Genomic DNA, 25,834 nt, shown 5'->3' on the forward strand with positions numbered 1-25,834 from the left:
AGTCTGGTTACTAGGGCAGCAGAGCCTTCCCGGAAGTCGTGTTCCTAGGTTGTAAGTTAGCCTGGAATGTGCCAGGAAAACTCCCCCTAAGTTTATGCCTCACTACTTCTTGTTCGTTTTTTTTTTTAATTAATTAATTTATTTATTTATTTTTGGCTGTGTTGGGTCTTAATCACTTAGCCTAGATAGTGTTTGTCAGGTTGCTCCATTGTAAAGTTCCTCAATTTCCCCCCTTTCTATGTTGTACTGCTTAGAAGGGAGTCACTACAGGGAGCCACACTTAGGGACTGGGGAGTTCAGTTCCACCGCCTCGAAGACAGAGTATCTAGAAAATTATTTGAAATTCTTTCCACGGGAGATTTTTCTATTCTCCCCCATTTATTGTTTTAAGCTATCACTTATTTATATCAGTACGAACTCATTGATATTTATTTTATACTTCAGGTTATAATACAGTACTTCTTTTAAAATTGTGTTGCTTGACCTGTTCCAGCTTTGGCCACTAGAAGCTCTTTCAGTGGGCTCCGGTGTCCCTTGTGTTTGTTTTGTTTTGTTTTGTTTTTGTTTAACTTTCTGTGAGTGCTTCCTCACCTTCTGGAACTATAAGGTGCTTCAGGCTCATCTTATATATTTTCTGCCCCAGCCCTAGAATCAGCCATTTCTCCAAGGAGCCCTGGTTCCTTTTATTGGGGAATGGTGTTAGAAACCAAGATCTGGGCTCTAGGTATGCTCAGTGCTACTGGGTGTCCTGGTTTCTAAGCCCTTCCAGCTGACAGAGGAGGAATATATATGTATATATTAGCTCCTGAATATATGTGTATCTATAAATATTTACATAGGTAGCCATCTGTATTTCTATTAAGCCAGATACCAATGTCTCCAACTCTAATCCGTTACCATATGGGTCATTCTAGCCTCCTCCCCTGCTGATCTGTGAATCCCCATTCCAATAGTGGGAAACCTGGCTCCCACCTTCTACCATCCATTACTTAACTGTTCCATTCCAGCATGCATAGTAATATCAGGATTGTTACCCAGTGCTCCCATGGGAAGCAACTTTATCAATGAGCATGTAATGCTTATCTGCAGTTCCTTTTGCCTTTAGTCCTACAAACTCCACGCATTTCCAAAGTTACTTAGGTCAGCACTGTTTTCCCCCACCTTCTTTTCTTTCCCCCACCTTCTTTTGTTTTTAATCTTAGATTTTCCTTTATATTCCTTTCAGAAAATGAGGTGGAGACTGTATTGTAACCCCTGAAACCAAAATTGTATTTTAAAGCAAGAGTCTCTATAGAGAGCAAACTGGAGAAAAAGACACTAAAATTGGTTTCTAGTTTAAACCATTCTTAATTCCAATTAAGCCTTCCCTTTGAAGCAGGGTGAAAGTGTAAACTCAGAGAAGTACATCAAGGTTAGCAGGAATTTCAGTGGTATGAGGTGTTTGAGCTGCCCTTTGTTCTGAGGAAGCAAGGGCAAGTTTAGCCAGTATTACTCTTCCCCCTACCAACACTGTCAGTTAAGATGAACTAGACTGTTATATTAGTAATCTTAAGGTTATGCCAAAGAAGCTCTGTTTTTAAACATGTTCCTATTCATCTAATGAATATCCTATATCTTAGACCTGCACTGTCCAATTTTGGTAGCAACTAACCACATGTAATTATTTAAATTTAAGTTAATGAAATTAAATGAAAATTTCAGTCACACTAGCCACACTTCAGGCACTCTTCATGTTGGACAGTGCAGCTATAGTACTATCGTGGCAGAAAGTTCCATTGGACGGTGCTGAGTCAGACAGTGGAATCTAAAGACTGTTACAGGGAGGGGGAAGGGTAAGCTGAGATGAAGTGAGAGAGTGGCATTGACATATATACACTACCTAACGTCAAATACATAGCTAGTGGGAAGCAGCTGCATAGCACAGGGGGATAAAAGCTCGGTGCTTTGTGACCACCTAGAGAGGTGAGATAGGGAGGGTGGGAGGGAGGTACAAGAGGGAGGGGATATGGGGATATATGTATACATATAACTGATTCACTTTGTTATACAGCAGAAACTAACATACCATTGTAAAGCAATTATACTCTTGTAAAGATGTTAAAAAATTTTTTAAATTAAAAAAATAAGTAAAGACTGTGTGTTAGAAACTGAGCTCCCTAAGATAGTGTTTCACCATCTTGAAGGTATAGTGTAAAGAATGTTAATAATGAAAAGAATTATCCTTAACCTATTAATAATTTTAGATTGCTATTTTCTTGGGAAGAGCTGCCAATATTTATCCCTTGTCCCTCCTACTTAATTTGGGTAGAAGAAGTAAGATTGGATCAAATTTTCAACACATGATGATGTTTGCTGGTAAGTTATAATTCCCTCTCTTGCTTACTCCAAGAAACAACTCACAGTGCATACACCAACTTGATTTCAGACGGAAATGATATGCTGATAATGTGAGACTCCCTTAAATATTAAAGTTGCAACCTCCAGTAGAAAATTCTTTTTAAAAGTGTGCCATTCCCTTCTATGGGGATTTTTTCATGTTCTGGTTCCAAATTCCCAGTTCGGAACTATGTCACGTGTAGTGGAGGAGGTAAAGATGATGCATTTTCACACAAAAACCTGTATGTGAATGTTTACGGCAATTTGTAATTGCCAAAACCTGGAAACAGCCCAACTGTCTGTCTTCCAGTGAGTGAGGGAATAAGCAAACTGGTACATCCATGCCATGGAATGCTCCTCAGCACTAAAAAGAACAAACTAGTGATACACACAACAACATGCATGGACGTCAGAGGCATTATGCTGAGTGAAAGAAGCCAGGCTCAAATAGTTACATATCATATGTTCCATTTACGCAACATTCTCAAAAAGACAAAAGCCCAGCGATGCAGAGCAGATCAGTGGTTGCTAGGGTTTGGTAGGGTGACGAGCGGTTAGACTAAAATGAGGGTAGCACAAATGAATTTGGGAGAGGGGCGATGAAACCACTCTGTGTCTCACTTGTAGTAGTGGTCACACACCTCTATACATTTGTCAAAATTCATGGAACTGTACACCCAAAAGAGTGAACTTTAGTGTAAGTAAATTTTAAAACAGATTTCAAAAAATTGTTAAACGATCAATGCCTGTATCATCTGCTAATTCTTTTTGTATTTGTTTGTATATACTTTTGTATGTTAAAATATATTACGTATTTGTTCATGCTCTTCTAAGGTCTCAGAATGTGCCCTATTTCTCTGAATTTATGAAGCTCGCATTGTCCTTCCATTCCCTTGTAGGCCTTCGTGGTGCAATGGCATTTGCCTTGGCCATTCGAGATACTGCCACTTACGCCCGCCAAATGATGTTCAGCACCACACTTCTGATTGTGTTTTTTACTGTGTGGGTGTTTGGTGGTGGTACCACCGCCATGCTGTCATGCTTGCATATAAGGTAAGTAGTGAGGGGCCCTCATTTTAATATTAAAATATAATATGGGTTGTTTTAATCATGAGACAATTTTGAGCTTTGACAGGTCTCTAATATTTCGTTTCTTTTAAAAAGTATATAACATGTAGTACAGAAAAAAATGGAAAACATGCAAAAGAAGAATAAAAACTGTTGTTAACACTTTTGAGGGATGTCTTGCTAGACCTCTTGCTGTGCTTTACATATTTTTTTAACAAAAAGGGGCAACACTTCAGGTACTCTTGTAAACTGATTTTTAAATGTAATATAGCATAGACATTTATGTTAGTAAATATCATTATTTTAGTGGCTGCATATATTATAATTTATTAACCAAATCCCTACCATTGGACTTTTGTATTGTTTCTAGGATTTTGCTGTTATGGCTAACAATTGAGGATTTTGCTCTGAGTGTGAACGTTTGTAAATGCATACACCATTGTGCACTTATCAATTTCCTTAGGATGCATTCCTAAAAAGTGGAATTGCTTGGTCAAGGGATATGCCTCTATTTAAGGTTTATGATCCGTATTACCAGACCGGATCAAAAATCTTCTTATATTTGCAGTATATGAGGCAGTCCGGTTTATCCCAACCCCAGTCACAACTGGATATTGTCATTCTTTCTCATCTTCATGATCAGCATGGTTCCTGACCTGACAATCCAAGGCCAAGGTTGTGACGTCTTAGTCTTGAATGCACACTAGTTAATGTACTCAATTGGAAAACTCCCTTGTATCTCAAGAGTTCTGCCTTTGTTTCCATGGGTATAGCAGTGTATGTTGCTAAAGCCTTCGTAGATTTTACTTCTGTGTTTGGCTGTAACTTCATAGACCTTAAGAGCTACTGAGCTTCCAGCATGTGTAAGGTTCATTAGCAAAAACAGTATTTCACATCTTATAGAATCTGTTCTCCATTTTTTTTCATTCTATTATGCCTTTCTCTTAACACTCTAAATTGCAGCCGGCGCTCAGACTTTGAACGTTGTTACTGCCTTTCTCTCCCTTTACTGTTCAAATCCCTTTCTTACAATTCCTGTGCTGTTATTGTAGATAATTGAAAATACACCAAAATAATGTTCTTGTAACCCTGATTATTACTTCAGGGAGGACGTGGCATTTGTTGAGCACCTACTATGTGCTAGGCATTGTGCTAGGTACATTTTACGTATTTGTCTAATGACAATCGCTCCATTTACAAGTGAGGAAATAGAGGCTTAGAAAGTTTCTAAGTTATTCAAGGTCATACATATCATTAAGTGGTGGACAGAGGAGCCTCCAGTCTCACTTAATTTCTCCTAGAATGCTGCATCAAGAAATGAGGGTGGTCCATTTTTGAAGGATTAAACTCCTTTTTTTCCTCAAGAGCTTGTAAATGAAGGCTCTTCCTTATTCTACTAAGAACAACAAAATTAAATGTGAGATAATTTAGGAAAAATAACAGTCTTAAGTGGAGTCTCAGTGTTTAAGTAGAATCAGTTCTCTTCCCTAACTGCCTTCCACGTAAACCAAACCAAATACCCACGCTTACCCCCCCGCCAAAAAAACCCCACAAAAACCTACCTATTCACATAAAGTCGAATCTACCTCACCAGCTTTGCAAGCTTTTTGGCTCCATCTTGCCTGTCCTGTAGCATAGTTTGGCATTCAGTTGTATCCATTACTTTACAGTCTTAGGTTAACTCTTGTTACTATTGTTGCTGTTTGGGGGGGGTTTTTTGGCCTCTTTTCAAACAGAGACTGGAATTTAAGTTTTTCTTACCTCCCCCCAAATTTGTCTAGTACAACTGTGAGGATACTAAAAAGTCCTCCAGGTTTAAAATTCATGCAGGATCAGACCTGACTTTGAGTTCTTGCCCCTTCGTTTAGTAATTCTGTGATCTTGAGCGAGTTCTTTAACCTTTCTCAGCCTCAGGTTCCCTGTTTGTGACGTGTGTAACAGTACCTCCCTCCCAGGGTTGTTGTAAGGATTCAGTGAGCTAATTAATGTCTGTAAAGCCTTTTATTCATTCATTCGATAAATACTGATTGAGAACCAACTATGTGCCATGGTTCTCTAACTTAGTGGTTCTCAACTGGGGGTGATCCCCCCCGCCAGGGACATTTGGCAGTGCCTGGAGACATTTTTGATTGTCACAATCTAAGAGGGGAGGCCAAGAATGCTGCTGAACGTCCTCCAGTGCCCAGAGCAGCCCTCACAACAAAGAATGATCTGGACCAAGATGTTGGTAATGCGAAGGTTAAGAGACCCTGGTCTGGAGAGGTGCAGTGGTAGTAATAAGATAGAAGAGGTCCCTGGTCTCATAATGTCTATACTGTGGTGGAAAAAGACAGATAGTAAGCTAGCAAGTAAATAAATGAAGATGACAATTTTAGATGATGTTAAATGCTATGATGGCAAACAAGGTACTATGATAGTAGCTGGGGATAGATGTATTTTATAGGTGGAGATCAAGAAAGGTCTCTCTGAGGTTAGATTTGAGCTCAGTCTACCTGAATGACAAGATGATGCCAGTTAAATGGTGAGCAGGAGGAAGAGCAGTCCAGGCAGAGGGGAGAGCATGTGCAAAGGCCCTGAGGTAGGCACAAATGTAGCCTATTGAATGGAAAGGAACAAAGCCCACCTAGCTGGACTACAGTGACTGAAGGGTAGGTAGGAAACGAGGTGGGCAAGATCCTTTAGGGGCAGGGGTTGGCAAACGTGTCCTGTAAAGGGCCAGAGAGTAATATTTTAGGCTTTGAAGGCTGTATGGCCTCTGTCTCAGCTACTCAACTCCAGCGTGAAAGTCCCATAGACAATATGTGAATCAGTTGCCGTGGCTGTGTTCCCACAAGACTTTATTCACAAAAGCAGGAGGTGCACCGAATTGGCCTGTGGGCTGTAGTTTGTGGACCCCTGCTATCGGGTCCTGTAGGACACGGTAAGGAGTTTTTTTTTAAATCGAAATTGGCAATCTTGTAGGATTTGAAAGCAAGAAAGTGACATGATCTGTCCTGTTGCGTGGACAACGGCTCCTCAGCGAGTGAGAGCCAGCCAGCTCTTCGTAGGTCCTTTCGCATAGTCTGTGACAGTCACCTTTGGCTCCTTGTCATTTACCACATACTTTGCATTTCTCCATCTCCAAACCTTTGCTCACACTGTTGCCTCTGCCTGAAATCCTCTCACTCCCAGGAGATGGCACAGCTCAAACGCCTCCTCCTTTTGCCCTCTTCTTTTCTCTCAGTACCACTCTTCCGTCTGCATGGAGTACCTCTGTTACAGCACGTGTTTTGGTCAGCCTTGTAATAATGATATTGTTATAAGAGCTACCATTTAGAGAATGTTAGTGATGTATGGGACACTGTTTTAAAATCTTTAGACACATTTTCTTGTTTGATCCTTGCAGCGACTCTGTGTGGGGTCTGTCATCCCCATTTTCCAGGTGATCGAACTGCGGTTCATAGGGCCGCATAACTTGACTGAATTCAAACAGCTAGAAAGGAGATGAGGTCAGATTGGAACCCAGCCCTCCTGGATTGCAAAGCCCTTAGGGATTATGCTCTAGTTGTATCTGTCTCCCCCACTAGTCTGTGAGCTCCTTGAGGGCAGAGCCGTGTCTAATTCATGTCTATGCCCTGTGCTTAGCACAGTGCCTGGCAGATAATAACTGCTCTGAGAAATTTTATTACCTTGAATTGGCCTCCAGTACTGTTCCATCTGAGAATTACAAATGTGCTGTCTTCAGGGGGCTTTCCTGGTGGTGCAGTGATTAAGAATCTGCCTGCCGAGCTTCCCTGGTGGCGCAGTGGTTGAGAGTCCGCCTGCCGATGCAGGGGACACGGGTTCGTGCCCCGGTCTGGGAAGATCCCACATGCCGCGGAGCAGCTAGGCCCATGAGCCATGGCGTCTGGAGCCTGTGCTCCGCAATGGGAGAGGCCACAGCAGTGAGAGGCCCGCATACTGCAAAAAAAAAAAAAAAAAAAAGAATCTGCCTGCCAATGCAAGGGACACAGGTTCGAGCCCTGGCCCGGGAAGATCCCACATGCCGCGGAGCAACTAAGCCTGTGCACCACAACTACTGAGCCTGAGCTCTAGAGCCCGCAAGCCACAACTACTGAGCCCACGTGCCACAACTACTGAAGCCTACACGCCTAGAGCCCATGCTCCACAGCAAGAGAAGCCACGACAATGAGAAGCCCGTGCACCGCAACAGAGTAGCCCCCGCTCACCCCAGCTAGAGAAAGCCCGCACACAGCAACGAAGACCCAATGCAGCCAATAAATAAATAAATAAATAAAATTTATTTAAAAAACCAGAAAAACAAAAAAACCCAAATGTGCTGTCTTCAAGACCACTAGATGTCACTTGAGATACACAAATGTGATTAGAGTTTAATCTGGCTAAGAAGATATTAAACAGCTTCTGGCCATCTTAACAAGGAAGAAATGAGCGTTTCTTTCAATTCTGAAGCTGGTCGTGGCCATCTGTTTTCAAGTCTTTGGCCCTGATTCACTTGCCTTCCAGATAAGGTCGTGCATCATTTTCCTCCCTTCGGTGTTACTGGGCTGCTCCTGCTACAGCTTCTCACACTGCTATTTTTACTGTGTTGTCTGTAGTAGTGACCTTAATCGATAAACATTTGAGCACCTATTGTGTGTCAGGTACTGTGCTAGACTCTGGGGATACGGAGATGAATTGGGACATGGCCTTTATCCTCAAGGAGCTCACAGTCTTTTGGGGGAGACTGACCGGTAAATAACTATACTGTGCTAAGTATTATAATAAAGGAATCTAGAAAGTGCTGTAAAAGCACAAAGGAAAAGTCCCGCCTGAAGGGGCCATAGAATGGTTCCTTTGGAACTTGAAAAAGGAGGACAAAAAAAAAAATAAGGGGCAGTACATTTCCGATAGAGGGAACACCATGAGCGGAGGCGTGGAAGCTCAGGGGAGGACAGGATTTGGGGAGAGGAGCAGTCGGTCTGGCTAACAGCGGGTATGTGGGCGAGGATGAGGGGAAAGCTAGGCTGGAGCAGCGGGGGAGGCTAGCTTGTAGAGTCTTGCATGCCACACAAAGGACTTTAGACTTGACCCTCTGGGTTGCAAGCTGCTCTCAGAGTCTTTTGTCCAGGGAACAAGCCAGTGAGTTAGTTCTCTGCTTTAGATGGCTAACTCTAGAGGAGAGCCTGGCAGCTGGGCAACCTTACAGCCAGTTGCTCCAGACCCCACGAGTCAGAATGAGGCCCGAGCTTGAGCAGTTGGAAAGGAGAGAAGACCTGAGAAACAGTTTAGGGGAAGAATGAGCGGGGTTGGTGAGTGCTCGTGCTGAGGGGGTAGAGGAGTCAAAGAGAGCTTCTTCATAATGAAGCTGTTCCCTGGGATACGGAAAGCAGATAAGAAAGAATTCTGAAGAACCAAGGCTAATGTCTGTCCATTAGCCTATGGGAAAACCCCTGTAATTGGACCCTCTCTGCAGTCATAAGAGGATGTTGCCGTGAGAGCCAAGAGGTCCGAAAACATGCAGCTCCCTCCTGGAACTGCATTGGGCCAGCCTTGTTTTTGGAACTACGTTGTAGTTCTTATTCAACCACTGGGGCAATGCTGCTTTCCCTGACTCCTGCTTGTAGTGGACTTACAGAAGAAAAAGTTCTTTTTCTGAAACTGGTAAGTGGGATTGGATTGCAGGAAGAGAATATTAGTAGACCCTGCTTGCCTTAGGGTCCAAGCCGTGCTAAGGAGAGTGGTGGGAGCCAAAAGTCTACGTCACCAGCCATCGAGAAGCACGAAAATATTAAGCATTCCATAGCTTCTGCGTTGAGAAAAGTAGTTGCCTGACAGTGCCCATATGTGAATAGACAATTTTTCTTTTGACTGCAAGATCTCATTTTCCTTTTGTGTTTCTCCTTTAGGGTTGGTGTTGATTCAGACCAAGAACATTTGGTAAATATGCATTTGTGTTGTCTCTGGCATTTCTGTCAAATGTGTAGTCGCTTGGAAAGAAAACAAATCTACTGTAGACTTCATGTCACTATTATTTAGATCCTGTCCTATTTGCATCAGCTTTTAACTGACATCATTCCTGGCTTTTCTCACTGCTCGATAGAGACAAAACTGAATTTTAGGCAGCTTGTGGTTATCAAGGGTGACAGCTCTCCTATCTTTGGGCCAACCTGGGCTTTGGCCACAGACGAGAGCAGTCCCTTAAGTGCTCCTGGGTTTTCAAGTGACTGCTCTGGCACGGGGAGCCTTTTTCCACTTTGGTTTGCGCATGAAGGCTTGTCTCTGATGTAAGCCCCACTCCAGCTGCTCTTCCTGTGTAACTTTCAAATTGGATGACCAGCAGCTGCCCTTGAGAACTGCCCAGAAGCGTTGGACTCTTCAGCCAGTCTTTCCTGCCTGTTCAGGAGAATGTGCTTTCTTACCCCGTGCCTCAGCCTTGCCCATGTTTCCTTGCTTACTTCCATGTGTCACTTTCTCAGTTGTTCCTCTGAACCTGAACCTGGTAGACTGAATGCAGTGTGACTCAGTGCCTTCCCTAGACTGACCACCCTTTTCTGGTATTTTCCCGCCACTTGTTAATGCTTTCTGAGCACCACTGACTATGTGCCTCTGCCCTAGACATGAGATGGGGAATCACAGAAATGAGGTTTTTGAAGATGGAAAGCATCTCTTTAAAAACACAGTTCTTTTTCTTGTCTGAAACAAGCCCTGGTTTATTTGTCTTCAGAGTGTAGTTTAAAAATGTTTTTTATCAGATTCATTTCCTGAATGCTAATTTTGCTAGCTATTGAGTGCTGAGTGTGTACGTGACATAGTAAGTACTTGCCCCTTTTGTGGTCAGAACCTTAAAGTATAATTTCATGGGCTTGCACTATTTGTACAACAAGGCTGGATAAATTCCAATGACGGTGAGCTGCTGGGGTGCTTTCCAAGGGGCAATAGCTCCTCAGTGCCTCCACCCCCACGGCCAAACAAGAAGAGTTACCAAACAGGCCCTCGGACAAGTGCTTGATCACCATCTGCGAAAGTCTCCACTTGCTATGTCCCCTCTGTCGCCACAGAGGACAAATGGAAATGGAGTGACAGGGAGAGAGCCAGGTAGGTGAGTAGCAGCTGTGACATCCAGGAAAAAAAATCTCATTTTTACCTTGCCCTCAAAACCGTATGGATGCCTTGGCTCAGTATATTGTTTACTCAGTATTTCGAGTGTCCACTGGGAAGCCCAGAGGAAGATTTTAGTAACTACGGAGCGTGTGGGAGTTGGGTGTACAGGTGCTCATGTGGTGAGAGGATCATGTGAGATTTACAGATTCGTCGCTCTTCAAAAAGCGGAGACATACAAACCAATGCCTCCTGATGTGAAAGGAAATATGGGTGATTCTCCGCTCTTGTAAGCCCATACAGTGTTCTCAAACATTTTTATATTGTCTATGTTTTGATACATGTTGAGAGGAAGATTCATTTATTTCGAAGACCAGGAAGAACAGGAACCAAAAGCCAGAATCTAAACTCCGTACTCTTCGAAAATCCCGGAAACATAGAACATTCATGCTGGATAGAGCCTTCGAGTAACATTGTATACAAGAAAAAACTCCGCTGGAGAGAGGGAAAGGGAGTTGCCCAACTAGTTCGTGTCAGAGCCGAGAGGAACCAGGTGGCCTAACAGCGCCACTGCTGGCCGACCGCATCATATTACACATAAGGACCCAGTTGATGTTTTGGGGGAGCTGTTTTTGAAGAGGCCTGCTTGCTGTTACTTTTCCCTCCTACCCAGTCAGGCTTAACATGGAATTTCCCTACTTACTTACATTTTGCTAGTGTTCTAAGAACATAGTAGCAACTTTGAAAATGCCAGTTAACTTTGGGACCCATGACAACTCCCAGAGATCGGGATGTTGATGGGATGTTTTCTACTTAAGGTGCAGTTCACATGGGTGTAAGCCTTTCAGATTTAGGGGATGGATTATCCCACACTGATTTTTTTAAATGCCAGTAGACTCATAAATCAGTAAGCAGCCTGAGTAATAGAAGTGTTCAGAAAAACACTTCAATTTTTTATTCCCAAGCTGCAGTGTACAAGCTATTAAATTTCTCATGTTACCCATGTTGGAGAGTATCTCGTATGCGGTAGGCTATGTTCCTGATTCTACAAAGAAATGACTCTTAACTAAATGTGTTTTTATCTTTGTGTATGTATTGATTTATAATCTGTTTGCAGGGTATTCCTGAAAGTGAAAGAAGAACTACCAAAGCAGAGAGTGCCTGGCTTTTCCGGATATGGTATAACTTTGATCATAAGTATCCTTAACTGAGAAAAAAATGGCAGTGTGGACGTGGACGCTAGAGTTTAATGGAACAACGGTTTTGACCACTCTCTTCCTGAACTGGAATATAAAACCTGCCTTTGGTCTTCCCTTTCCCCTTCAGTGTAGTAGAGAAGGTTACCAGAGGAAACCCACACAGATGAATCCTCTGAAAACCCATGGAACCAGTAAGGACTGGTTATTGCAGAAGCTTGCTGTATGCAGGGACTCAGGAGCCCTTATGATAGACTTGTTTTGATATATAGGTTTATTTATTGAGCAAACTTTAATATTTATTGTCCTTTAGCTAATCGAGTGAATGCCGCAAAAGGGATTTGTTGGTGTTTGTCCGTGTGCTTGTTAGAGTAAAAGAGGAAAGACTGCCTTAGGAAAAAACATGAGAATGAGAAATTCAGTGATGCTAGGTACCGCAGTAGTCAGCGATGTCGTTTTTTCTCTGACCTTTCCACAGACTGGGAGATTCTCCTCTCCATTCAGAATGCCAGTGCTTCATTGTTTACCAATTTCCTTCTTGTCCTATCGTAACAGTCTTCTTCATAGCTATACTTTGGGTCGGGCTATGTATAATAACCTGTTTAAATCATGCCTTTTAAAAAACATTTTATCACTCACTATTTATTAAAATTAATTTCTTATTTGAAAGTTGAACTAGAAAAAGGGACCATGGAGTTCTTTCTGGCTGAGACTTATCAGTAAGGGAATCAAAACCTGGTTTATGTTCCATTGAAGCAAATTTGGGACAACCATGTAAAATGTTTTTCCCTTGCTTTTGACTTTCTGATCAAAACCTTCTATGTTTACAAAAAATGCGCTTGACAATTATCATTAGAAGCTACTATTTACTATATTCTGTTTGCTAGATTTTTACATTCACTTTTTACGAGGACTCAAAATTAATATACGGGAACATGAATACTCGCTTATCTATGGTATTAAGACTCCTATTAGAGGGAGAGAGATCCTGGCTCCTTAAAATTGTTTAATGAGGGCTTCCCTGGTGGCACAGTGTTTGAGAGTCCACCTGCCGATGCGGGGGACACGGGTTCATGCCCTGGTCCGGGAAGATCCCACATGCCGCGGAGCAGCTGGGCCTGTGAGCCATGGCCGCTGAGCCTGCGCGTCCAGAGCCTGTGCTCCGCAATGGGAGAGGCCACAACAGTGAGAGGCCTGCGTACCGCAAAAAAAAAAAAAAAAATTGTTTAATGATTATGTCATTACTTTTGGCTCCATTATCAGCATTTTGGGTATAAGCCACTCCCATATCTCTTGGGATTTTTTTCATCCTTCTGATTTAACAAAAATTGTTTAGTTTTTCCTTCATAAATGTTTTGTATATTTTCTGCATAATATACAAAATAATTAAATGATCCTAATGTAGAGAAAGAGTAGAATAATATTTTTTTATATTCTTATAGAAGTGACCACCAAGAATTGTTTGACTCAGTACTACTAGACTAAGACTTGGTAATTTTAATACCTAGTGCCCTAGTATAATTAATCATTCATCATTCTAGATTTCAGTTCCTTTGTGCAGTCCGTTTGTTCATTTGTTATAATTGAGATATAACTTAAATACAGTAATGTATACAAATCTTAAGGGTACGGCTTAATGAATTTTGACTTATGTATACACCTGTGTGCCTGCCACCCATATAAAGATACGAAGAACATTTCAAGCACCCCAGAAGGCTCCCTGTTTTCCCTGCAGTCAGTAATGACTTCCCTGAAGGCCTTACAGCCAAAAGGGCGGCCACTGTTCTGATTCCTTGCAACATGGATTAGTTTTACCTATTTTTGATCTTCATATAAATGGAATTATATACTATGTATTACTTTATGTTTTGCTTCTTTCAGTCAACATTGTGTAACTTATCTATATTGTTGCCTGTACCAGTAATTCATTCTTTATCATTGCTGTGTAGTGTTCCATAAATAGTATGAATATACTACGGGGTTTTGGTTTTTGGGGGTTTTCTTTTTTTTTTTTTTTTTGGTTAAGGATATCTCAGAAACTATTGTTGATAAACGTTTAGGTTGTTTCCTGCTTTTGACAATTATAAATAAAGCTAAACATTTGTACATCTTTTTTTAAAAAAATAATCTTTTAATTAATTTATTTATTTATGGCTGCGTTGGGTCTTCGTTGCTGTGGGAGGGCTTCCTCTAGTTGCGCTGAGCGGGGGCTGCTCTTCATTGTGGTGCGCGGACTTCTCACTGCGGTGGCTTCTCTTGTTGCGGAACATGGGCTCTAGGCACACGGGCTCAGTAGTTGCAGCACGTGGGCTCAGTAGTTGTGGCTTGCGGGCTCTAGAGCATAGGCTCAGTAGTTGTGGTGCATAGGCTTAGTTGCTCCGCAGCGTGTGGGATCTTCCCCGACCAGGGCTTGAACCCGTGTCCCCTGCACTGGCAGGTGGATTCTTAACCACTGCGCCACCAGGGAATTCCCTGTTTGTACATCTTTTGATGAACATAGGCACTCATTTCTCTTGGGTATATACCTAGGAATGGAATTTGGAGCAAGTGTATGTTTAGCTTTAATAGATATTGCCAACCTGTTTTCCAGAGTGGTTGTAACCAATTTACACTCCCACCAGCAAGTTAAGTTGTTCCACATCTTCTCCAAAACTGGGCATTGGCCAGCATTTGAAATTTTAGCCATTTTAGTGAGTGCGTGGTGATATCTCATGTGGTTTAATTTGCATTCCTCTGATGAGGTTTCCTTTCATATGTTTATTGGCCATTTGGATATCCTCTTTTATGAAGTGTGTCTGTTCGTTTCTTTTGCTCACTATTTAATTGAACTGTCTTATCTTTTTTTTTATTTACTTGTAATTCTTTCTACATTCCTGAATTGAGTTCTTTGTTAGTTATATGTATTGTGACTATCTTCTCCCAATCTATAGCTCACCTTTTCATTTTTGTAATCCTGTCTTTTGAGGAACAGAAATTCTTCATTTTAATGAAGTTTATTTCATTAATCTTTTCTTTTATGGTTAGTGCTTTTTGTGTCTTAAGAGATCTTTTATATCCCAAGGTCATGAAGATATTTTCCTATGTTTTCTTCTAAACATATGATTGTCTTAACTATCACATTTAAGTCTTCGATCCATTACAAATTGATTTTTGTGTGTAGTGTGAGGTGTGGGTCAAGACCTATTTTTTCCCATACGAGTATTCAGTTGACCCAGCACCGTTTATTGGAAATGCCATCCTTAACCCACTGTATTGCAGTGGAAATTTTGTTGTAAATCACTTGGCCATATAAGTCGGGGGGCTCTTGTTTCCGGACCGTCTTTTCTCTTTGTCTATTTTTACATCAATACCACACTCTCTTAATTATTGTACTTTTTAATAAGTCTTGCTATCCAATAGGAGAAATTCTACAGGTTTGTCATTCTTTAGTATTGCCTTAGCTATTTTAGGTCCATGGCATTTTCATCTAAATTTTAGAAACAACTTGTCATTTTCCATACATACATGCACACTCATGCTCACACACACACAGAAAAAAAGCTGCTGGCAAATTATTGAATTTGTATTAAATCTGTGGATGAATTTGGAGAGAACTGACATTTTAACAATATTGAGTCTTCCAGTCCATGAACACTGTATATCGTCCATTCATTTAGATCTTCTTTAACTTCTCTCATTAATGTTTTATAGTTTTTAGTGACAGGTCTTGCACATCTTTCATTATATTTATCTCTATATATTTGGTATTTTGGGTGCTATTGTAAATGGTATGTATTTCATTTTATTTTATTTTCTACATTTTTGCCCTTAATATATAGGTATATAATTGGATTTTTATATATTGGCCTTGTATCCAGCAATCTTGTTAAGTTTACTTACATTTCTAATAGTTTTTAGATTCTATTTTCTATGCACATAACCAAGTGAATAATAATGTTTTATTTTTATGTCTTATTATATTGGCTGGACATTCCCAGTACAATGTTAAATGTAAGTGATGATAGCGGGCATTCTTGTCTTATTCCTGACCTAAGGGGGAAATTTTTCAATATTTCACCATTGAGTATGATGTTAGCTGTCAGTTTTTGAGATATCCTTGATCAATGTAAGAAAATTCCTTTCTATTTCTAGTCTGCTAAGAGTTCTTACCATAAATAGGTATTGAATATTATTAGACGCTTTTTCTACATCAACTGAGACGATCATGTATTTATTTTTTCTCCTTTAGTGTGTTATCTTGCTGATTTTCATCAATTGTTTGAATGTTAAGCCAATTTTACATTACTGGAACAAATCCCACTTGATTATGATATTATTCACTGTGTATGTCACTAGATTTAATTTGCTAGTATTTTGTGTCTGATTTTTGTGTCTTTTCATGAGAGGTATTGGCTCGTGATTTTTTTTTCTTGTAATGTCCTTGTCAAGTTTCTATAGGAAGATTGTGCTAGTTTTATAAAACAGGTAGGGAAGAATTTTTCTCTTTTTCTATTTTTCTGGAGGAGTTTGTGTATTTCTTAAGTCTGGGAAGATTTTAACCAGTGAAGCCTTCTGGGCCTGGAACTTTTTGTATGAAGAGGTTTTTAGTTTCTTTAATAAATACAGGACTATTCAGATTTCCTTTTGTCAATACTTGGTAAGTTTTAGTTTTTAGGGAATTTGTTCTTATAGAGTTAAATACCAAGACTTATTAGCCTCTGTACTAGCGTGTTAAGTACCACTAAACTACGATCTGGTACTTTCTGTACTTAATGCACTAGTAGAATTCATCATTCCAGATTTTCAGTGGTTTTGTGTGGCAAGATGTTTTATGAGCTATGTAAGTGTGTTTATATGAAGTACTTTAATCTTAGAGTTTATAAATATGTGAATTTATGTAAATTTCTTTGGCCTCCTCATTTTTAATTGAGAACAACCTTAAGTTGTAATTTTAGAAAGTAGCGAATATGTATGTGTCTTTCTCCCTTTTTCTGCTTTTTCTCATGATTCCCTCTTTTTTTCTTCTGAGTATCAAATATATTGTTGCATCTGTTTTTATTTTTATTTTTGGAGAATAGATGAATACTGAAATAAGAGTCTATGACAGAGGACCTCATGATGCATAATTTTTTTAATGTTTTTAGAATTGAGTTTCCTTTGATACTAAAGTTTCAACTCATTGAAGAGGCCAGCTGAGTCTACAATAAATAATTAAAACCATTTTTATTGCTATATTCTACTACTGGAATATTTAATCTCTTTTTAGGCTCTTACCATTCTTTAGTTTCTTCCGTGTCTCCTTCAGCGCTAAATTGAGAGTGATTTTGTCTTCCTTTTGGCTTTAGTAAAATCAGAAAGGCAATATGATGTAGTGGAAAGGGCATAGGATTTGGAATCAAGCCAATCTGGGTTCGAGTATTGGTCCTCCGTTTACTTAATTGTGTGACTTTAGGCAGATCATTGACTTCTATGAGCCTGAGTTTCCATATTTGTAAAACAGAGATAATAATAAAATCTCCCTCCCGTTGCATAATAGGGTCATGAAATGGGACAACATTTGCTATCTGAATTGGTAGGTACACTGTGACAGTGATTGTTATCAAACAGATTGTTCTTTTAAATTGGTAAAGAAAGGAACGCAGCTCTTCCTTAACTGGCACAGCTATCTGAAGCCTCTGCTGACGCACAGTGGGCCTCCTCTCACGACAACCCTCCCTGCCTGCTGTGGACCCGTTGCGAGATGCCTAACCAGCCCCCAGGCTTATGAGGTAAGTTGGTTTTATCCAGAACCTAAGTTCTTCATTAAGTTAAATTTAAAACTATCTGTTCTGTGGATGGGTTACTGGTTTTTTGTTTTGTTTTGCTTTGCTTGCGTTTAAGGTATAAAATCCACAAGCAGGAATATAAACATATTTTGCTCAGCCAGAAAATGCACTGAAATCTATAAATATAATTCACCGCCTTTGAGCCGTCATTTGAAAAAAGATACAGAATAGCATCTCATCTTACTGTCAGTGATTTTAGTAAATAATTCTATTTCCATGCTGGTTTTCATTTATTTGCAGCATGTGGCCTGAGCTTAATACTAACTGCGTATATTGTAATCTATAAATCAGGGTCGTCACAGTCATGTGGAGAGGATTACTAAAACATTTTTTGATGCCCCTAAAGTGCAACAGATGCTCTTTTATTTCGGGTATTAGGGAAAGTTTATCTACCTGTGTACCGTATTGCTGGGAGGCATGGATATATCTAGATATAATCTAGATTCCATATTTTTTCCTTAGCTGCCGACATAAGATTAGTGATTCAGCAGGTATTGCCACAAAGAAAGAAATGACAAATGCTAACCAGTTTTTATTTTAAAATATGAACATTTAATTTTTCAAGTTCTTTTTTAAAAACCTTTACTTCTAACCCAACCCTTCAAAAATAATCTGGTGCATCAAATAAAGTACCCATGTTAACAAAACCCACCAATTTTGACTACTCTGATGCAACACCTTGAGTTGAGAGATGAGGCTGTGGTAAAGCAGTGTAGACATGCACCCTCCAGTTCCCTGTGACCGCCTCTGTGGTGTTTTCGAGCAGATCCCACAGAGAATGGATGGGGAAGAGGAGTCTTAGCAGGGGTGGCACCTGGGTCAGGGAGGAGCACCCTGCAGCGTTGTGTTATGTTGAGTCAGTGCACAGTTCCGACAGACTACTGGTGGGCTGGGGGGAACACCCCGTGTTGTCTTGTCCCTCCCTGCCACTTTGCCCAGGCTCCCATATCAAGCACGGCCCCCATTCCCTCTTTACCCTGTTAGCCCATGTGGCTCTGTGCTGAGGGGTCAGCCAGCTTTGTCAGTTAAGTCATTGAGGTCTGGCTCTGGGATTCCAAAGACCCACTCGCCATCACCAAAAGCCAGAAGAGTTCCACAATGCCTGTGTGTCCTGTGGATAGCAAAATACGGCATTGTTCTATTCGTTTCCTTGGGCTGCCATAACAGAGTACCCCGAACTGAATGGCTTAACAACAGAAATTTACTGTTTCAAGTTCTGGAGGCTAGAAGTCTGAGGTCAAGGTGCCAGTAGGGTTGGGGCCTTCCGAGGGCTCTCTCCAGCTTCTCGTGGTTTGCTGGCCATCTTTGGCATTCTTTGGCTTGAAGATGCATCACACAGATCTCTGTCTTCATCTGTACCTGGCATTCTCCCTGTGTGCGCGTATGCGTCTGTGTCTCCAAATTTTCCCTTTTTATAAGGACACCCACCAGTCATACTTGCTCAGGGCCCATACCAAGGACCTAATCTTAATGTGATCACCTGCAAAGACTCTATTTCCAGATAAGGTCACATTCACAGGTACTGGGAGTTAGGATTTCACATCTCTTGGGGGGGGTGCGGGGGGGAGATACCATGTAACCCGTAACAACCATAAAACTTAATTTTTTAATTTTATTTTTTGCTATGTTAACTACTTATTAAATTATAAAAGTAGCATGCTTGCAGCCAGATATTCAAACAGTATGGAACGTACAAAGTGAAAAATAAAAGTCGCTCTCTTTCTCCCACCTCCATCCCCCAGAGGCAGTCTTTATTAAGGGTTTATTTTGGATACTCCCTGCTATAGTTTATCTACACAAACTTATGTGTGTATATATAGCTCTCTCTATTGTTTTACACAAATGGGATCATAATAAGAGTATTGTCCTGCTACTTGCTTTTTTCACTTAATGATACAGCATGGATATGTTTCTAAGAGTCCGTGAGATCCCTTACCTTCTCTCTATTGGTGGCTGCACAGTGTGGTTTTGCCAAGATTGATTTAATTAGTCTCCTGTGGCTAGACCTTTACATTGTTCCTCCTTTTGTGTTTTTGTTATTACAAACAATGTTTACAGTGAATATCCTTGTATATATAAATTTACCCAAGAATATAAAGTTATAAAGAATAGATTTTAAAGGTTAAGTTGCTGGGTCAAAAGTCATATGCATTTTAAAATTTGGTAGATATTGCCCCAAACCTGAAACTTAATAAAGTCATTAGAAGGTGCTGAAGAGCCCCTGCTGACGAGTGAAGGTGCCACAGAGCTTTGAGTATTGCTGAATTAAGCGATAGACACGCTTGTTAGACTTAACTGTTATAACTGGATTGGGCAGGAAGGGATTATGGCTGGTTGGTGGAATGGGTTTGTTTGGTTTTTAATTCACATGTCTTTGTCTTTGAGTATTTAGGCAAATTTCTAGCAACAGCAAATTTTTTTTAAGTTGAAAAATTTTTGTCCAATCGTGCCCTCAGTCTATTTGACCATCTTAGACAAATTTAAAGATTTTAAACACGCACAGGATAGGAGAGCTGAGTGTAGGATGTTTCTGTCAGCTCTACTTCCCTCAAGGAGTATTAGTCACAGACTTTTTTTTGCTAGATCAATATGAGTATTTAGAATAATTCTTACTCTATATTTTAAACAATGACTTTCTGATTTTTAAAAGTAATATGTACTCATTATAATAAAATTTCAGATAGTACAAAAACATAAGAAAATAAAAACCACTAGCAATTCTGTCATGCAGAGCTAACTATCATCATTTTGTGGAATACCTTCTAGACTTTCCTGTGCACATGTACACTTTTTAATTTGCCACAGTGGCACTATATATGCTAGACGTTTTTCCCTTTTCTGGAACTTTATTTATATTCTTTTTGGCCCCAAAGTTTCCATTAGAACCAACGCCCGTTGAGCTGGGTGACAAGTGTGTAGTGAGGGTTCAGTATTTCTAGGTATTGTTGATACGGCAGTAAAAGCTTCATTTATATAAATCTGTTCAACAATCAATTGAACTTATATTTAGCGAATACTTTCTCTGTGCCCCCAAACTGTTAGGTGATTGAAGTACAGCGTACAAGGGACTTAGGGTCTAGTGCGGGGGGGGCGGTGTGTGGCGCAGACCACTGCCTGAGCAGTTACGCAAAGGGGTAAGTGCCACTCTAAGGAGAAGACTAAGTACAGGACGCTAGGGGAGAACACAGGAGGACCCCTAAGCTAGCCTTGGATGATCAAGGAAGACTTCTGGGAGAAAGTGACTTTTCAGCCAAGACCTCAGTGATAAGTAGGCGCTAGTTACATGAAGGAGGGGAGAGGGGACAGGACGTAAGAGAAAACACGAGAGATTTGGGGCAGCTGTCAGCACTTCAGTCTTCGGGCACACAGTGAGGCGGGTGAGGTCAGAGAAACAGAAGGTGGTGGGAGATGAAGCTGAGGGGCCCAAGTCGCACAGTGTCTTTTAAGCCAAGGTGAGGACTTTCGACTTTATCCTGAGGGCAGGGAGTGGCCCCTGAAGCTTTTTAAATAGGGCATCCTTGAAAATTCTGCTATTGGAAATGTTTCTTGAATTTCATAACAATTCGCAAAACTTATTTTATTTGAATTTAGAACCAGGAACAGTTGAAAGATGATGACTCCGATCTTATTCTCAATGATGGTGATATTAGTTTGACGTATGGAGATTCTACCGTGAACACTGAATCAGCATCGTCCGGTGCCCCTAGGAGATTTATGGGAAACAGTTCTGAAGATGCCCTGGATCGGGAACTTGCATTCGGGGACCATGAACTGGTCATTCGGGGAACACGCCTGGTTCTTCCTATGGATGACTCTGAACCCCCGTTAAATTTGTTAGATAATACAAGACACGGTCCAGCCTAAGCTTACTCATTACTCACTTAGTGATCTGTAAAATTTGCACATGTGATTGTGAAGAAATTCGTACTACCTAAAAAGTCCCAGTGCATGTCTCTGAATGTTTAAGCTGTATAAATGCTATTTATATGGCATCGAAAGACTATAAATACCCTGTACAAGGCAGATTGTGAACAAACTCTTACGTTTTATTGGCTGCACTATGTAGACCGGATCTGTTTTAGAAAGTTAATTTCAGTGATGTCGTGTGTCCCAGCTTTATGTCCCAGTTCAAGTATACAAGGTGACAGATTTACTCTTTCTTATATTTACTTGACACTTAACCAGAGTACCGAGTTCTCGTGATATGAATTAATTTTAAGGCAATGAATTTGTGGGAGGGGAGGGAGAGGAAGAGGGGGGAGTGCTAGCAGGAGAAATTCCTTTGTCGGGAAACTTGTGTTGATTGCTGCTGCCTCTGTCGTGACCTTTTCCTTTCCTTTTTGTCCGGTGGCCTGTTGTGGTGCAAGAGGCCAGTGGCTCTGGATCTTGCCCCATTCAGATTGGGGAGTGAAGTGCGGGGGCCCTTTGCCCCCCTTGCCATGAAAAGAACAGATTTGTTGGCTACAGTACACTGCTACTCGGAAAAGAAGGCTGCACATGACTTCCAAGACTTTGTTTCTTTTCTTCCACTCCAAGACCTGGGAAGGAGTCGCGCCATCCAGCCCACTTAGCCAAAGTACAGTTGTATATAGTTCAGAGCACTTGATTTCGATTTGGAGGGGCTGGGGCAGGCGGAGAGGGGGCAGAGGCCAGGAAGGGGAGTAAGGAGCATGGTGGTTTCGGAGAGCTCTCCCCCCAAATATGTAAATAATATATACCAGATAAGTTTAAATAAGAAATTCAATTGCTGCTTACTTTTTGATTATGTACTTTATGTGTATAGCAAGCTTTGTGGTCAGAAGTTTTTATATGAATTTAAATCGCTGCTCTTTAGCAGCCAAACAGGAGCAAAATGTAAAACTTTTGAACTTACTTGTGTCTAATTGTCATTCATTAGTCTGTAGTTGATGTTAAAAGTTAATTTATGAATCCATGACCGTTCCACACTACACCACAGCCAGTCATGAGAGAAGTACAGCGCTGCGGAGAGCTTGCTGTGAGGGCGGTTGCTCCTTTGTGTGCACCAGGTGTAGTTGTCTTCATGCTCATGTGACATTTTAATATGAAATACCTAAGCTGCCATGTTTGTTTTGTTTTTTTACAGTTTTCAAGGAAGAGTACATAACATTGCCCATTTCGTATTCAGAGTATGCAAGTGGATCCTATTTTGTAAGCTGCAGATACCTAATGGTGCATTGAATCTTAGCGGGGGGATCCTTTCCGACACTGATTCTGACCCGTCAAAGTTTCAGAAGAAAACTAGAAACTTCTGTGGGTTTTTTCCCCCTCAGGTCTGAGTAGCATTGCCTTAAATCGTACCCAATTCAAAAACGGATTTGTTTATGCGATGTTCAAATTGTCCAACACAAAATATCTTTGCAAACAAAATATGTACTTGTCTTCCCAAAGGTTTCCTTGCTGTGATGCAAACACTCCTTGCGATTTTGAGGGAATTCTACTGTTGGACCCTTGAGTGGCAGCTCTAACTGTTGGCATAGCCATTTGTTATGTAGTGGTAGTGACTTTCCTGCTATGCAGGAACCCCGTGAAGTGTGCATTTTCTACAATGTGTGCCTCTTCATGCAGTCAATAATTTCTTGTTAATGTGTGTTTGAGGGGCTTTGAACTTCAGCGTCATTTACCCACGAAGTCATTCACGTTGTAAAAGGTTATATAAGAAATTCACAACTACCTTTTTTATCCTGTCAAGTTACTGAGCTCACTTTATGAAAATTGCTGTAAATACTTAGCATGACAAATTCAGTAACTCGTCTGTTTCAGCATGCATAAGACCTTTTCTTAGGGAAACTGATAAAGTTTGAGTCAACTAAATCTGCCTTCGTACTTTATCAGAGGGGAACCAAGTCTGCTGCGCTTACATCAGCATCTGGAAGATTCTCCTCTCTAATCTGCGTGCGCATCTCCAAGCAAAGAAGCAAAAACAAACTCTGCTCATACATCTATTGGTTTGAGACACCTGAATGAACTTGGATGAGGTACAGTCTGAGTTCCCATCATGCACAAGTAGAACTGTTCTCGGACTTGTTTTTCTGTTCTTTGTGGACCCTACACGTTTGAATGACTTGAACGTTGCATCTTTTCAAGTTATTTTTTAAGGTTCCTTGGCATTTTATCCTAGTTGTCCGTGTTTGGCAATGTGCTGTTAAAGTAATAGACTTTTAATCTTTTATGTATTTTTTGTTTTCCCTTGGAGTTCTTGGACAGATGTTATAGTGGTTTCTTTTAGGAAAATCTGTCATTAAAAAAATTATAGCCTTGCAAATAACCACTCACAGTGTTTGAGTCACAGTTTATTCTAGTGAGAAGTGAAGAGTGCTGACTTCATTTATTTTTCTACCTATATACCTACTGGGAAAGGGGGAAGACTGATGTTTTAAAAAGCAACAAACAGAAACCTAACAGAACGTAACTTACGGGGTGGCAAATTTCTGGTGCTTATGTGTGAGGCTGGATGTATTTGCTTATGGGACCATTTAAGAAATACGACTCAAAGCAGTCGAATCTGTTACATTGATTTGTAGCCTGTTAGCTCAGTGGTGGATAATGTCATGAAAATGTTAGTTCCATTATATGGGGGGAGTAAATTCTGTATCCAGTTAGGTAGAAAGGCAGTTGCAAGTTGGGTTGAGAGCACGATCACACAAATAGTCCTTTTTCCAAGTTAAAGACAGGTCTTTCTCTTTGTACGTAAGAAGTTTTGTAGGTTGGGGTTTGGTGACAGCAGCTTTGATGCTCGTTTCTTGAACAAACGCATGTTTCCTAATTCACAAATAAAACCCTGCATTAGATTTGAGCAAGTCTATTTGTTTACCTGACTCAGTGCACAGGTGTAAGGAGATGAAAATGTAGATGTCTTGACTTAATCAGAAAGTCCTTGCCAGGAAGTACTGCACACAGATGATGCAGCATTGGGGTATGAGGCTTGAAATAAACTGGGAATGATAAAAATAGTGCTCATTTTTTTGAGCCCCCTTAGATCCAGGCAGTGTATATAGGAGGTGTTCTTTTCATCCACATTTTAATCTAATCTTAATCATGCTTTGTGTTATTCTCCTTTCACAGATAAGGGAACTCAGGTGGAGGGAAGTTGTCACAGTGCTAGTAAGTGACAGATCCAGGATTCAAATCCAAAGTCTAGATTTGTTACCTGCTACTCTCCCAGCTCCAATAGCACGCGATGGGCTAGTCCATCTTGAGTATAACTAGAAGGATGATGAAAGGAGTTGCAGACGTCCATCCTGCTGCCCATCCACCACCTGCTTGCCATCAGGCCAGGGTAGGGCATGAAGTCTCAGCTCAGTCCTTCCGTCTGCTGCACTGTTGGCTGCCAGACACAAGTTCCCCTGGTTGGGAAGTTTCTCGAATTCTTAGTGAAGTGCCCTCCTGTATCTCTTTGAGCCCATGGGTGAGGCAACCTGGCTGGTGCCATGCCTTCACACTCTGCCTTCCAACATTTCCACCAAGGGGCCCACCTTTTATGGCAGACCGCGAGGTCCTGAACAATGGCTCTGCACCCGCAGAGTTTGGTGTAGTAGAAAAAAACCAGGGTTTGGAGTTACACAGACCTGGGTTCAAATCTAGACTGTACTGCTGGCTTATTGTGTAACGTCGACCACTTACATGTTGCTGAGCCTTCAGCAATTTCTTAGTTGTAAAGTTAATTCATTCAAGAAATATTTGCCTACTTGCTTTGTGCCCCACGCGATGGCTATAGCAGCAAGTAACAGCAGTTCCTGCTCTCACAGAGCATACTCTACAGGGGATGCCAACAGCTGTCTCACGGCATTGCTGGGGATCATTCAGGCAAGAGAGACTGAGTGCCTTCGGGTAGGGGAATATCTACCTCAAATAACCAGCAAATAACGTCAAATACAATCATCACACGATGGAAAAATACAGGAGGCTCTGAGAGGGCCCTGTAATTCGGTCATAGGGGGATAGGGAAGCTTTTCCTGACGACGGGATATTTAAGGTTAGACCACAGAGTAACCAGAGGGTCAAGCAGATGACAGGCGGCGGGGGCGGGGGGGATGAGGAACATTCCAGGCAGAGTGAGCAGTGACAGCCTCCGCCTGTAACTGATCTTCGACACAACATTCATTCAATCAAATAGTTATGGAGTGACAAACATACCAGGTACTGCGCTATTTACATAGCGGGAGGAATAAAATGGATGCCGGCCACCCTCTTAGTACTCACACATTAGTGTGCAAGATAGGAAGTACCCAACAATCCTAACGAGGAGCACCTTGAACCCAAGCCTGCCCCTGCAACTTTGTCCCTCCAGCCCTC

At 41.1% G+C, this 25,834-nt stretch overlaps 1 protein-coding gene across 5 annotated transcripts in view; it reads left to right on the forward strand.

The window, feature by feature from the left end:
• Positions 1 to 23,810, forward strand: part of SLC9A6 (solute carrier family 9 member A6) — a 55,038-nt gene extending 31,228 nt beyond the window's left edge. For 4 of the 5 annotated variants that reach the window (XM_049704959.1, XM_049704958.1, XM_049704960.1 and 1 more), the window contains 6 exons: positions 2,244 to 2,355; positions 3,276 to 3,429; positions 9,330 to 9,360; positions 11,639 to 11,718; positions 17,359 to 17,464; positions 21,113 to 23,810. In XM_049704959.1, coding sequence (XP_049560916.1) covers positions 2,244 to 2,355; positions 3,276 to 3,429; positions 9,330 to 9,360; positions 11,639 to 11,718; positions 17,359 to 17,464; positions 21,113 to 21,385 — 756 coding nt within the window. In that variant the 3' untranslated portion in view covers positions 21,386 to 23,810. Of the gene's footprint in view, positions 1 to 2,243; positions 2,356 to 3,275; positions 3,430 to 8,084; positions 8,175 to 9,329; positions 9,361 to 11,638; positions 11,719 to 17,358; positions 17,465 to 21,112 lie in introns of all 5 variants that reach the window. The other variant, XM_049704961.1, reaches the window with a different exon arrangement.
• The last annotated feature ends 2,024 nt before the right edge of the window (positions 23,811 to 25,834 follow it).

This window comes from Orcinus orca, chromosome X (genome assembly GCF_937001465.1).
Source record: "Orcinus orca chromosome X, mOrcOrc1.1, whole genome shotgun sequence".
Lineage (NCBI taxonomy): Eukaryota > Metazoa > Chordata > Mammalia > Artiodactyla > Delphinidae > Orcinus > Orcinus orca.